The sequence below is a fragment of the Heteronotia binoei genome, chromosome 11 (genome assembly GCF_032191835.1).
Source record: "Heteronotia binoei isolate CCM8104 ecotype False Entrance Well chromosome 11, APGP_CSIRO_Hbin_v1, whole genome shotgun sequence".
In the NCBI taxonomy this organism is placed as follows: domain Eukaryota; kingdom Metazoa; phylum Chordata; class Lepidosauria; order Squamata; family Gekkonidae; genus Heteronotia; species Heteronotia binoei.
Window position 1 is genome coordinate 82279149 of NC_083233.1, and position 13719 is coordinate 82292867.

At 49.8% G+C, this 13719-nt stretch overlaps 1 protein-coding gene across 1 annotated transcript in view; it reads left to right on the forward strand.

The window, feature by feature from the left end:
* The window catches only part of ACACB (acetyl-CoA carboxylase beta), a 117583-nt gene that overhangs the window by 44086 nt on the left and 59778 nt on the right, over positions 1–13719 (forward strand). Inside the window, exons 14-24 of the mRNA XM_060250399.1 lie at positions 1564–1727; positions 2910–3060; positions 5071–5174; positions 6871–6952; positions 7122–7267; positions 7505–7655; positions 8679–8813; positions 9660–9806; positions 11647–11835; positions 12021–12121; positions 13084–13172. Of these exons, the coding sequence (XP_060106382.1) occupies positions 1564–1727; positions 2910–3060; positions 5071–5174; positions 6871–6952; positions 7122–7267; positions 7505–7655; positions 8679–8813; positions 9660–9806; positions 11647–11835; positions 12021–12121; positions 13084–13172 (1459 nt within the window). The remainder of the gene's footprint in view (positions 1–1563; positions 1728–2909; positions 3061–5070; positions 5175–6870; positions 6953–7121; positions 7268–7504; positions 7656–8678; positions 8814–9659; positions 9807–11646; positions 11836–12020; positions 12122–13083; positions 13173–13719) is intronic.

The window sequence follows — 13719 nt, forward strand, 5'->3', positions numbered from 1 at the left end:
ATACACATGCCTTCTCTGTGGTGGCTCCTTTGTGGAAGAGGTCAGGAAGTCTCCCACTCGTAGGTTTCTGCAAACTATGCAAAGCTGAATTATTCAAGAGGGGTTTTTTTTCCTATGCAGGCAACAGATTTACGCTGTACGAAATGATTCCCTTTTTTAGGAAGTATAGTCAATACTACTGTGTATAGCTTGTTGAAACTAGGATGTCATTTTTCATTCTGTAATGTGTCCTGTTAATTACTTACTTCAGTTCTATTTTTCGACTTCTGGCTGGTTCTGCAGCCTTAATCCTATTGCGTTGTTAATTGAGTGACCCATCTGACAGTTGTCGTGACTCGCTTTGTGTAATCTGCCTTAAGCCTTCGTGAGAAAGGCAGACTATAAATAATGTAGTGGGAAAGAGCAAGGGTTCGGTAGCAACTTAAAGGCCAGCGAAGTATGTAGCAGGGTATGAGCTTTATGATGTAAGTACGGTAAACAAATTAGGTAAAGTTATCTATTATTATATAATTCTGCTTCCAGAATTCAGGTCCCCACAGCATTCTGAATCTTTGGACAAACGGTGGGTGAACTCTAGAGAGGGAAGGCGGGGGGAGCGAAGGCACTGGTAGCACTGGGGTGGAGATTATTTTGTCCAAAGCACTTGCAGACTGCCACATAGAGACAATTATAGTAGATGGAAGAAAGTAGTTAACAAGCACCAAGGTAATAAATAATAGTAATAAATAAAGTAATAGATAATAAAAAAGAGCCCTGGGGTGCAGAGCAGAAAACTGCAGTACTGCAGTCCAAGCTCTGCTCACAGCCTGAGTTCGATCCCAGCGGAAGCTGGGTTCAGGTAGCCGGCTCAAGGTTGACTCAGCCTTCCATCCTTCCAAGGTTGGTAAAATGAGTCCCCAGCTTGCTGGCGTGGGTGGGGGGAGTGTAGATGGTTGAGGAAGGCAATGGCAAGCCACCCTATAAAAAGTCTGCCAAGGAAATGTTGTGAAAGCAACGTCATCCCAGAGTCGGAAACGACTGATGCTTGCACAGGGGACTACCTTTGCTTTTAAGGTAATAAAGCCAGGTTTTAAAAAAAATCTGCCACGGAGGGAAGAATAAGGAGTTGTACAGTGCAGAGAAGCCCTGCCTTCTGGCTGCTGGGGAGTCCTTTCTTCCTCTCGTTTGAAAGAATACATCAGGCCCTGCTTTAAGAGCTCCTCTCTTGCCATATGGGCTAGAAAGTATCATTGTGGTTGGTTTGCTTTTGCCCAATTCTGCAGTGCCACTGACTTCAGGGGACATGAGAGCCATGTGCATTGTTGCTTAGCAGTTTCCAGATTCTGTGCCGGATCCCACAGATCTGTTCCGCTTTCCTGGGTGCAAAGAGCCTTCTTGTAATGTGAGAAGATTGAAGAGCTTTTTGTGCAAGAGAAAGCTGTTTTTGTTGGGCAAAGCACCGTGAATAGGGGAACAGGTACGAGGGATCCAGCCACATGTCTGTTATGTTTCAATTGCTCATCTTTATCCCTCTCTCCCTCCCTACCTCCCCTCTGCTTCCCATACCTGTTGCTTTGTGTTTAGGGTTTCAAGCCCAGCTCTGGCACGGTGCAGGAGCTGAATTTCCGCAGCAACAAGAACGTCTGGGGATATTTCAGCGTGGCGGCCACCGGCGGTTTGCACGAATTTGCAGATTCTCAGTTCGGACATTGTTTCTCCTGGGGAGAGAACCGCGAAGAGGCCATCTCGTCAGTATTGGGAAGAAAACGTTTAGATTTGCAAGTGCTCCAGGGAGACTTGTTAGCTTTGAGGCCAGAACTAGCTGTCTCAGACCTGCCCCTTCTCCCCCTCTCTTCCTCAGTCACATCTAGGAAGCCGACCTTTGTGTAGTGCTGGTGTTGACCCTTCCCCCACCCCCTCAGAAAGGTGGGCTAAGGCAGAGACGCTTGTAGGATCCTTGGAGTCATGCTAAGTGAGTTATGAGATCAGAAGTCCCCAACTTGGAGGGCGTTGGCACCATCGCACTCACCAAACATAAAAGAAGTGGTTTTTAAAAGGGGGGGGGGGGGTTTGAGGTGGCGCTTTTGTCCAGCAAGGCTTCTGATAGGCCACTGGAGATTTGATTGGCTGAGCAGATCTTTGAAAACATTGTTTTGGCAGCAGTTGTCACTGCAGCGGAAGGATCTTCGTTGCGTGACTGAAGGGAAGCCGTGGCTGACTGCACCTTTTGTGGCAGCCAATTTGTGGCTGCATCCATCATGCTCGGTCAGAATTGCAAAAGTGATTGCAGGCTGAAAAGGGTCGGGGACCAATGCTCCCTCTAGGCTGTGGACTCTTGTGAGCAAGAATTCTACTTTGGGAGCTACTGGCATTAAAGTTGTGAGCAAGCAATTTGGCTACTGCATAAATTTGTTTGCTCTGGGGCCACCCTTCCTGAGCTAAGACAAAAAATGCATGAGCCGGAGGCAAAAAAACTGTGAGCTAGCTCACACTAACTCAGCTTAGAGGAAACATTGTTGGGGACCCCTATATTAGATGTTATGGGGGAGAGAAGATAACAAGAGAAGCCATGTTGGATCAGGCTAGTGGTCCATCCAGTCCAACACTCTGTGTTGCACAGTGGCCAAAACCCAGGGACCATCAGGAGGTCCACCAGTGGGGCCAGAACTCCAGAAGCCATCCCACTGATGCCCCCCAAGAACACAGAGCAGCACTGCCCTAGATTCTGCTAGTTTCAGTAGTAGTGATGTGACCCCCCCATAACATTCAGGAAGAATTAATAACTGCTTTGCCCCATAATTTTGAACAAATCAAGTTTAACTTATTGATAAAGGCAAATTTGGGGGTTGAGGTGGAAGGGAACGGGTGTAGCTTTTAAACCATGCAGCACCTCCCAAATGCATTTTAATAGTCTGCCTTGGCTTTTTTAGAAACCTGGTGGTAGCTCTGAAAGAACTATCCATCCGAGGGGACTTCAGAACGACCGTTGAGTACCTCATCAAACTTCTGGAGACGGAGAGTTTCCAAAATAATGAGATCGATACCAGCTGGCTGGATCAGTTGATTGCAGAGAAAGTGCAGGTAGTTCAGGCTGCAGGAGGGCGAACAGATCTGTACAAATCGAGCACATCTGAGCCTATAACACTGTCAGTGCCTCATCCCAGAGGGTTGGGTGGATCGTAGTAGAAAACAGTGGAGTGCCTCTAAGCGGGTGATGGCGAATGGCTGCTAAATCCTGCTGTCTTGTACCATATCCTGCCATCAAAACCCACTTATTTACTGGAAGTCACTGTCAAGTGCCCACTTTTCCTTCAATAAAGATGACTCTCCATGTGTTTGGAGAGGTATCTATTGTAAGGCAGGCTCCGTTGACACTGACTTGCAGTCGGTCAGTGTCGAAAGTGACACGCAGCAGCACAGGTTATATACCTGAATTCTACTTTGTGAGCTACTGGCATTAAAGTTGTGAGCTGCTGCATGAATTGGCTTGCTCTCGGGCTGTCCTTCCTGACCTAAGACAAAATGGTGTGAGCCGTAGGCTAAAAAACTGTGAGCTAGCTCACACTAACTCAGCTTAAACTGTGAGCTAACTCACACTAACTTCTTCACCCAAAGGGTGATTAACATGTGGAATTCACTGCCACAGGAGGTGGTGGCGGCCACAAGCATAGCCACCTTCAAGAGGGGTTTAGATAAAAATATGGAGCAGAGGTCCATCAGTGGCTATTAGCCACAGTGTGTGTGTATCTATAAAATTTTTTGCCACTGTGTGACACAGAGTGTTGGACTGGATGGGCCATTGGCGTGATCCAACATGGCTTCTCTTATGTTCTAAAGGAAAGATTTTTGGGGACCCCTATATTAGATGTTATGGGGGAGAGAAGATAACAGAAGAGAAGCCATGTTGGATCAGGCTAGTGGTCCATCCAGTCCAACACTCTGTGTCACATAAGAACAGAAGAGAAGCCATGTTGGATCAGGCCAATGGCCTCTCCAGTCCAACTCTCTGTGTCACATAAGAACATAAGAGAAGCCCTGTTGGATCAGGCCAATGGCCCCTCCAGTCCAACACTCTGTGCCACATAAGAACATAAGAGAAGCCCTGTTGGATCAGGCCAATGGCCCCTCCAGTCCAAACACTCTGTGTCACATAAGAACATAAGAGAAGCCCTGTTGGATCAGGCCAGTGGCCCCTCCAGTCCAACACTCTGTGTCACATAAGAACATAAGAGAAGCCCTGTTGGATCAGGCCAGTGGCCCCTCCAGTCCAACACTCTGTTGCACAGTGGCCAAAACCCAGGGACCATCAGGAGGTCCACCAGCGGGACCAGAACTCCAGAAGTCCTCCCACTGTTGCTCCCCAAGAACACAGAGCTGCACTGCCCTAGCAATGGTTGTTAGAAGCACGCCTGAAAGTAGGGCGCGAAGACAGTTCAAATTTAGTGGCTATAGGTGACACACACGTTCACTACAAAGCTTTCTACTAAACATCCCAGGGAGGGAGTAATAACTTTGGTACCAAGAAGTGTCCCAGCTCCTAGGAGGCAAGCAGGTGACGTTTCGATTCTGCAGCAGACTAAGCATTCTACTCATACGTTCCACAGGCTACATCAAAGGAACACAGATAATGGAATGGAACTTGACAGTCACAAAGTCATAGACAGTCTTCTCCATCCCTCCCCAACCCCCCCCCCCCCCTGCATTTGCCCTTGTGCTAACATGTGGGAAACAGATGGTCAGTGTGAGGGTCAACCTTGGGAGAGGGCTTGTGGGAAGAATCAGGTCATAATGTGAGGGACTCTGGTTACTTACACGTCTCCGACTTCAAAAAAATGGCCTTTTGAGTTGTCCTTGGAATGCCATAGGGTAGCCCGCAAGGGGAGGGAGCAGCGGATGTAGTGCGGCATATCCCAATCAAGGGGTTGTTCTCCAATCACTGAATCTCCTGGTCAGTTTTCAAGGAGCAGCCTCTGGAGGATTCTATGACAGTAGTCTTTCCCCATGGTTATGAGGGTCTCACTGTTGGATGCTAACTCTGAATTCCGGCTCCATTTGGAAGGAATGTCATAATTTTTCACCTCTGCTGTGCAGGCCGAAAAGCCGGATACCATGTTGGGTGTGGTCTGTGGGGCTCTCAACGTAGCTGATGCCTTTTTCAGGACGTGCATGGATGACTTCCTGCATTCTCTGGAAAGGTAGAGTAACTTGGGAGTGGGACTGGGTTTCTTTTTTGCATCTGCGTACCTCTTCCTTACTGACCCAGGGCTTGGTGACTTCTGATTAATGGTGCATTCATTATCTTGGGAATAAGAGCCCAGCGACGCAGAGCGGTAAGCTGTCGTACTGCAGTCCAAGCTCTGCTCACGACCTGAGTTCGATCCCGGCGGAAGCTGGGTTTAGGTAGTTGTCTTAAGGTTGACTCAGCCTTCCATTCTTCTGAGGTCAAAAAAATGAGTACCCAGCTTGCTGTGTGTGTGGGGGGGGGGGGGGGGGAAGTGTAGATGACTGGGGAAGGCAATGGCAAACCACCCCGTAAAAAGTCTGCCATGAAAACGTCATGATGTGATGTTACCCCAGAATCGGAAATGACTGGTGCTTGCACAGGGGACTACCTTTACCTTTATCTTGGGAATATGTTCCCAGGTATGGCGTTGTGGTTAAGAGTGGCAGAATCTAGTTTGGAGAACTGGGTTTGATTCGCCACTCCTCCTCCACATAAAGCCTGCTGGGTGACCTTGGGCCAGTCACAGCTCTCTCGGAACTCTCTCAGCCCCACCTGCCTCACAAGGTGCCGCTTGTGGAGAGAGGGAGGGAAAGGCAATTGTAAGCTGGTTTAAGACTCCTTAAGGTAGATAAAAGCCTAAAAACCTAGACCGATTTCCCACTAACCTTACCCCGCTCCCACTCTCACTCTCCTCTCTTCTCCTCTGCAGGGCTTCTGTTGGCTTTCGCACAAGCTGTCCCGAGGCTGCAGCTAGCTTCACCTTTTTTGTGCAGCAAACAGAAACCGGTTTTTAGAAGATCTTGTTTGCTGTGTGAAAGAGGCAGAGCAACTCCGCCTCAGGGCAGCTTGTGTGAAATCTGATGGAACCCCTGCGGAGAAGAGGAGCGTGAGAGCGGGACAAGGCTAGTGGGGAATTGGTCCTCATTTTCTTCTTCCTTTTCAACGAAGGTGGCGTGCTGCAGTGAACCATGATCAATTGGGGGTCTCTGTGTCACTAGCCTATATTGTACAAGTTTCAAGAGAGCCAGCTTGGTGTAGTGATTAAATGCGCAGACTCTTATCTGGGAGAACTGGGTTTGATTCCCCACTCCTCCACTTGCAGCTGCTGGAATGGCCTTGAGTCAGCCATAGCTCTCATGGGAGTTGTCCTTGAAATGGCAGCTGCTATAAGAGCTCTCTCAGCCCCACCCACCTCACAGGGTGTCTGTTGTGGGGTAGGAAGATAAAGGAGATTGTGAGCCGCTCTGAGACTGTTGAGTGGAGGGCAGAATATAAATCCAATGTCGTCGTCTTCTACTACTACTACTACTACTACTACTACTAACGTGCACCTTTTAAATGTGGGCAGTCCTAAGGTCTAATAATATGGTGGATTTGCTTCTCAGAGGTTTGGATTCTTGTTACTGAGATCAGATTTTTTCAGAGGGTAGCTGTGTTGGTCTGCCATAGATTCACATCCAGGAGCACCTGAGAGACCAACAAGATTTTGGGGGTATTCAGAGGTGTCCAGAGTCAAAGCTCCGTTCGTCAGAGATCAGCTATGGGAATGCTTTAAGCTGTTTTGTAATATACCCTTTAGTATGACGACCTGCCTCCGCAGGGGAGGAAAAAATGACTCGTAAGATCTCGATGTGTGCAGAGAACAAAAAGATCTGTTCACTTTTCAGGGGTCAGGTTCTGCCAGCCGCTTCCCTTCTAAACACAGTCGATGTGGAACTTATTTATGAAGGCATGAAATACACTTTGAAGGTAATGCCCATAAAAGACTGAATCCTGCCTAGGCTGGGATGGAAAACATGTTTGAGCTGGGCAGAGGAAAAAGGGGTGCCCCCCACCCCCGTGTTTTCATAGATGTGTCTAAATCTGAACCTTCCGGAGGATGCAAAAAAAGCCTTTCTCTCCTGCGGTCCTCAAACAGGTTGCCCGGCAGTCGCTGACTACCTATGTGATTATTATGAATAATACCCACATTGAGATTGATGTGCACAGGTTGAATGACGGGGGACTTCTGCTCTCCTACGATGGCAATAGTTACACCACATATATGAAAGAAGAAGCTGACCGGTAGGTAGGCGGAGGGCCCCTTGAGTTGCTCTGGGGGTGTGCGTGTTCCTTTTGGCAACACAGTCTGGGGGTGAACCAAGAAAAGTTACTTGTGACATGTATGCGAAAGATGGGTTAGGGCAGGGATCCCCTGGGGCCCATGCTTGGCACCTGCAAAGCTAGGTGGGCATTGTTCTCTGCAACAAGCAGCCCATGTTTCTTCTCCTCTCTCTCTGTCTGCTTCTTTTTCACTTTCAGGTACCGCGTCACGGTGGGCAATAAAACCTGCGACTTTGAAAAGGAGAATGATCCAACCTTACTTCGGTCTCCTTCCACTGGAAAGCTGCTACAGTACACCGTAGAAGATGGAGGCCATGTCTGTGCAGGTCACAGCTATGCAGAAATCGAGGTAGCCACGGAAATCAGGGCACTGGGAAAAAAACATTTGCCAGAATTTTACAGGTCTGCCTTGCCCTCAAGTGTGTGAGGTGGCAACTGTTTTGTAACAAGTAAAGACAAATGCAAGTTGTGTGTGGTGAAATTCTGCTTTTTGCTTATGTGGAGCAAGAGTGATGCCAAGAAATAAAACCTCTGTACCTGATAACAGTAGTAATAGCTAGCATTTATATGGGGCTTTGGGTATTCAAAGTGCTTCATACACCCTGGATTCTGATGCTGTGAGGGTGAAGGGGGAGCTTCATGTTTCCTTTCTGCAACATTTTCACCACTGAAAATAGCCATGGGTGGGGGCTATTTGTCCATTCCTTGGGCTCCACATGTCCATCACAGCCCCCTCCCCTTTTATGATTGTTTTCCCTGGTGAAAGTGGTTTGGGAGAGAAGCCTAACACCTCCCCCTCTGCCCCCATGTAACTCTTGGAGCTACATGGAGCAATGGGAAAGTCTTTCAAGGTTAGTCTGCACATGAACGTGTGAAAGAGTCAGGTTGGGCACCTGTCAACGGAGCCACATCACACATCGTGTGTCTTTTGGCCCTGAGACTTTCCTGTGCCGGGGTCAGGATCCATTCTAGCTTGTTTGTGGGATCCAGCCAGGGTTAGAGACTTCATTTCCGTGGTGTGAAAGCTGTGTTCCTGAATTTCCTGCTGAATGCAAATCTCTTACTCACAGGCCTTGTCGTAGAACCACGGTCCCCAGCCTTTTCAGAGCCTGCAGGCTCTTTTGGAAATTTGGCACTATGTGGTGGATGCAGCTACAAAACGGCTGCTGCGGCTTCCCTTCAGTTACACAGTGAAGGTCCTTGTGCGGTGGAGGAGGCTGCTGCACAATGCCGTGTTTTTAAAAACTCGTGCAGCCAATCTGCTCATTAGTGGCTGCTTAGAAGCCCTGCTGCCCCACCCGTTTTCTCAAAACCCTTGGCAGGCACCCCAAGGACCCCTCTGCTTACCGTGATGTTGTCCTTCTCTGATAAGGTCATGAAGATGGTGATGGTCTTGGAAGTGGAGGAGGCGGGCATCCTACACTACATGAAGCGCCCGGGCACACTGCTGGAGGCCGGCTGCGTCGTCGCCAGGCTTGAACTGGATGACCCCAGCAAAGTCCACCTGGTGAGTGAGCGGAGGGGACCAGGAGAAAGAGGACCATCCTGCTGGGCCGTGTCAAACCAGCTGCCCATGTCTTCGCCCTCCAGAAATGACCGGGGAGGCATTTGCCTTGGGTTTGGATGCCTTTGAGAGGGCTTGGCCAGGGAGATGAGGTAAAAAGCAGCTGCTGTGTGTTTAAATCTTCTATTCCAGGGGTGGTCAACGGTTGCTCTCCAGATTTTTTTTGTCTACAACTCCCATCAGCCCCAGCCAGCATGGCCATGCTGGCTGGGGCTGATGGGAGTTGTAGGCAAAAAAACATCTGGAGAGCTACCGTTGGCTACCCCTGCTGTATTTGAATAGTCAAATGTGGATTAATCTGAGGCTAAAAATCCATGGATTGGGCCCATACTGATCAAAAACATAGTTCTGCACAGGGCTTTTTTTTTTGTAGCAGAAGCTCCTTTGCATATTAGTCCATGCCCCCCCTGAGGTAGCCAATCCTCCTGGAGCTTACAGTTAGGCCCTGTACGAAGAGCCCTGGAAGCTCTTGGAGGATTGGCTACATCAGGGCGGTGGGGCCTAACATGCAAAGGAATTCCTGCTACACAAAAAAACCTGGTTCTGCAAACTTGGGAGACTCCCCAGGTTTGCAGAAAAATCTGAAAAAGATTTTAAAAAGTACATTGGAGGGGTTAAATTCTCCCCTCCCTCCCCCCCCCCCCAAAATCCCCCAAAATATTGTCTTCTCTAGAAGCAACTTTTGGACCAGCTGGGGTCCCTGATAGGCCAGGTTTAGCTCCCAGTTTCCCAGGGCTTATCTGAAAGCTTTTCTTTGTCCTCTCTCTGCTCCCCGATATCTGCTCCTAGGCCCAGCTGTACACAGGTGAACTCCCTCCACAGCAGACCCTGCCCATCCTTGGTGAAAAACTGCACCAGGTTTTCCACAACGTGCTGGAGAGCTTAATGAACGTCATGAACGGATACTGTTTGCCCGAGCCGTATTTCAGCACCAAGGTGAGGACGTTTCCTTCGGGGTTCTCCTGGAGAACAAAGTCTCTTGGAAGTGCCTGAGGAAGAGGGGCTTATTGACTTTAAACTGGAGAAAGTCTGAAGCCCTTCTCTACCCTACAAGAGAGTGCAAAAAGGCCTTGGAGACTAAAGGCATCTCAACGCAGACCTCGTCAAGGGATCTGCAAGCCCTGAACAAGGCTGTGAACGAGAAGACATTTTGGAGGTTGTTTATTCTTAGGGTCACCATGAGCTGAATGCAGTTTGATGGCCTGTCACACCCACACACCCACCCATAGTTTCTAGCAAGGAGCTCTTTCTAGGCCTTCCTCATGCCCTCTGGCAGTGTCGGAAGCTGCCATCTGGTCACACCCGAGGTGGACTTTCTGGTGGGAAAGAACTTGGCTTCATAAGGCACATGCTCTTTCCATTAGAGCAGCAGTCCCCAGCCTTTTTGGCACCAGGGACCGATTTTGTGGAAGACAATTTTTCCGTGCTCGGGGGGGGGGGGGGCAATGGTTTCAGAATGTTACAGTTGTGCACTTTATTAGTTTGGTGTAGTGGTTAAGTGTATAGTCTCTTATCTGGGAGAACCAGGTTTGATTCCCCACTCCTCCACTTGCAGCTGCTGGAATAGCCTTGGGTCAGCCAGAGCTCTCTTATCTGGGAGAACCGGGTTTGATTCCCCACTCCTCCACTTGCAGCTGCTGGAATGGCCTTGGGTCAGCCAGAGCTCTCTTATCTGGGAGAACCGGGTTTGATTCCCCACTCCTCCACTTGCAGCTGCTGGAATGGCCTTGGGTCAGCCAGAGCTCTCTTATCTGGGAGAACTGGGTTTGATTCCCCACTTTTCCACTTGCAGCTGCTGGAATGGCCTTGAGTCAGCCAGAGCTCTCTCATCTGGGAGAACTGGGTTTGATTCCCCACTCCTCCACTTGCAGCTGCTGGAATGGCCTTGGGTCAGCCAGAGCTCTCTTATCTGGGAGAACCGGGTTTGATTCCCCACTCCTGCACTTGCACCTGCTGGAATGGCCTTGGGTCAGCCAGAGCTCTCTTATCTGGGAGAACTGGGTTTGATTCCCCACTCCTCCACTTGCAGCTGCTGGAATGGCCTTGGGTCAGCCAGAGCTCTCTTATCTGGGAGAACCGGGTTTGATTCCCCACTCCTCCACTTGCAGCTGCTGGAATGGCCTTGAGTCAGCCAGAGCTCTCTTATCTGGGAGAACCGGGTTTGATTCCCCACTCTTCACATGCAGCTGCTGGAATGGCCTTGAGTCAGCCAGAGCTCTCTTATCTGGGAGAACCGGGTTTGATTCCCCACTCCTCCACTTGCAGCTGCTGGAATGGCCTTGAGTCAGCCAGAGCTCTCACAGAGTTGTCCTTGAAAGGGCAGCTTCTGGGAGAGCTCTCTCAGCCGCACCCACCTCACAGGGGGTGAGGAAGGCAAAGGAGATTGTGAACTGCTCTGAGACTCTGAAATTCGAAGTGGAGGGCCGGATATAAATCCAATGTCATCGTCGTCGTCTTCTTATTGTTATTGTCGTTACTGTTGTTATTACTACTACTTTGCAATCTATAGCTGCCCTGAGCCCATCAGCAGGATACAAACGTAATAAAATAATGAAATAATTACACAACTCATGGCCCAGTCGCTAACAGGCCATGGCCCGGGGGTTGAGGACCCCTGCATTAGAGCTTCCCCCTTTGGGTTAATTGGTGGTACGGATATCACTGTGGCTACTTGTGGTGGGATGTTAGGCTGGCTTTTCCCAGACAGTCAGTCCGCAGCTTTTCTGTTCCAGATCTGTGTGTCATGGGTAACCCGTTTTTTTATTTTGGGGCTCAGATCAAAGAATGGGTCGGCAAACTGATGAAAACCCTGCGGGACCCCTCCCTCCCTCTGCTGGAGCTGCAGGAGATCATGACGAGCATTTCAGGCCGAATCCCGCCAACGGTGGAGAAGTCGATCCGGAAGGTGATGGCCCAGTACGCCAGCAACATCACCTCTGTGCTGTGCCAGTTCCCCAGCCAGCAGGTGAGGGTCACGCCTCAAGGGTTGCCCTGTTTTCCCCAGGCGCGGTAGGCAGATGCGATGGGCACGCAGCTGGAGGCTGCTGAGGGAATGGCTGGTGTTCGATGCATTGTTCTTAATCCCCGGGGATATCTAGCTGTCTCTTTGTGCGCCTCTCTGTTTTCTCCTCCTTTCCTTCCCTCTTCAAGATTGCCAGCATCTTAGACAGCCACGCCGCCACCCTGCAGCGGAAATCTGAGCGCGAAGTCTTCTTCATGAACACTCAGAGCATTGTCCAGCTGGTTCAGAGGTGAGTTTGGAGGAAGCCGTTCCAACAAACCCTCCTGGCCTTATGGCCTGTGCCGTTTCTCTTTCTTCCCCTGCCCCAACTGACCTTCCGCTTCTTACGCACAAACTGGAAGGTTCGTCAGGCATTCTATGGACTTCACTTCTCCTCCACAGTTAGACTGTTTTTGATTGTTCTAGTGACATCACAGCAGCTCAGCCAATAGCTGGAAGGGGAGGAGTTGGTAGAAATAAAGCACTTATCTGTTATATTTTTCTAAAAAAGGGGGGATGACAGGAATGCTTTCTCTGAGCTGTGGAGTCTCGTGAGCAAAAATTCTACTTTGTGAGCTCCTGGCATTCAAGTTGTGAGCTCCTGCATCAATTAGTGTGCTCTGGGGCTAGCTTTCCTGCGCTCAGACAAACGTGCGAGCCAGAGGCTAAAAAACTGGGGGCTAGCTCAGACTCACTCAGCTTGCCCCCGTGCTCTCACCCTGGTCTAAGCTATACTTTGCCTCTTGACCCTGTGGCTACTTTTCAGCATTCAAAGACACGTCTGGAGAGCTGACGGCAGATTCAGCCCCTTGGAAGATGATTTTTGTCAAAAGATTTAAAGGTTGTCAAAGAGTTCCACCTGTTCAGGGAAGGGGCCATGGCCCAGTGGCAGAGCCTCTGCTTGGCATGCAGAAGGTCCCAGGTTCAATCCCCGGCATCTCCGGTTGAAAGAATTAGGCAGGAGGTGATGTGAAAGGTGTTGTATCTGAGACACCCTGGGGGATATGCTGCTGCCAGTCTGACTAGGCAGTTCTGGCCCTGATGGACCAAGGGTCCGATTCAGTAGAAGGCAGCTTCGTGGAAACATGTTGTTTATGCCCATCCTGCTCGGTCTCTGTGATAAAAAGCTGATCTGGTATCTGTGCTGTAACTGTGGTAGATGTTAGAACCGCACCTTGTTGCGCTGGCAGCTTCTCTCTCTCCTCTTGTCAGGTACCGCAGCGGCATCCGAGGCCACATGAAATCCGTGGTGTTAGACTTGTTGAGGCGATACCTGCAGGTGGAGACTCAGTTCCAGCAAGGTAAGGTGAGGGGAGTCCATGCCATAGGGAGGGACGGTGGCTCAGTGGGTAGAGCGTCTGCTTGGTAAGCAGAAGGTCCCAGGTTCAATCCCTGGCATCTCCAACTAAAAAGGGTCCAGGCAAGTAGGTGTGAAAAACCTCAGCTTGAGACTCTAGAGAGCCGCTGCCAGTCTGAGTAGACAATACTGACTTTGATGGACCAAGGAGGGTCTGATTCAGTAGAAGGCAGCTTAGTGGGGAAGGGCTGTGTGGCTCAGTGGTAGAGAATCTGCTTGGTAAGCAGAAGGTCCCAGGTTCATTCCCCGGCATCTTCAACTAAAAAAGGGTCCAGGCAAATAGGTGTGAAAAACCTCAGCTTGAGACCCTGGAGAGCCCCTGCCAGTCTGAGGAGACAAGACTGACTTTGATGGACTGAGAATCTGGTTCAGTAGAAAGCAGCTTCATATGTTCATGGGGAGTAACGGTGGCTCAGTGGTAGTGCATCTCCTTGGTAAGCAGAAGATCTTCTTCGTGGTCTCTGTGCAGTCCCACACATGGGTCTTGCCGC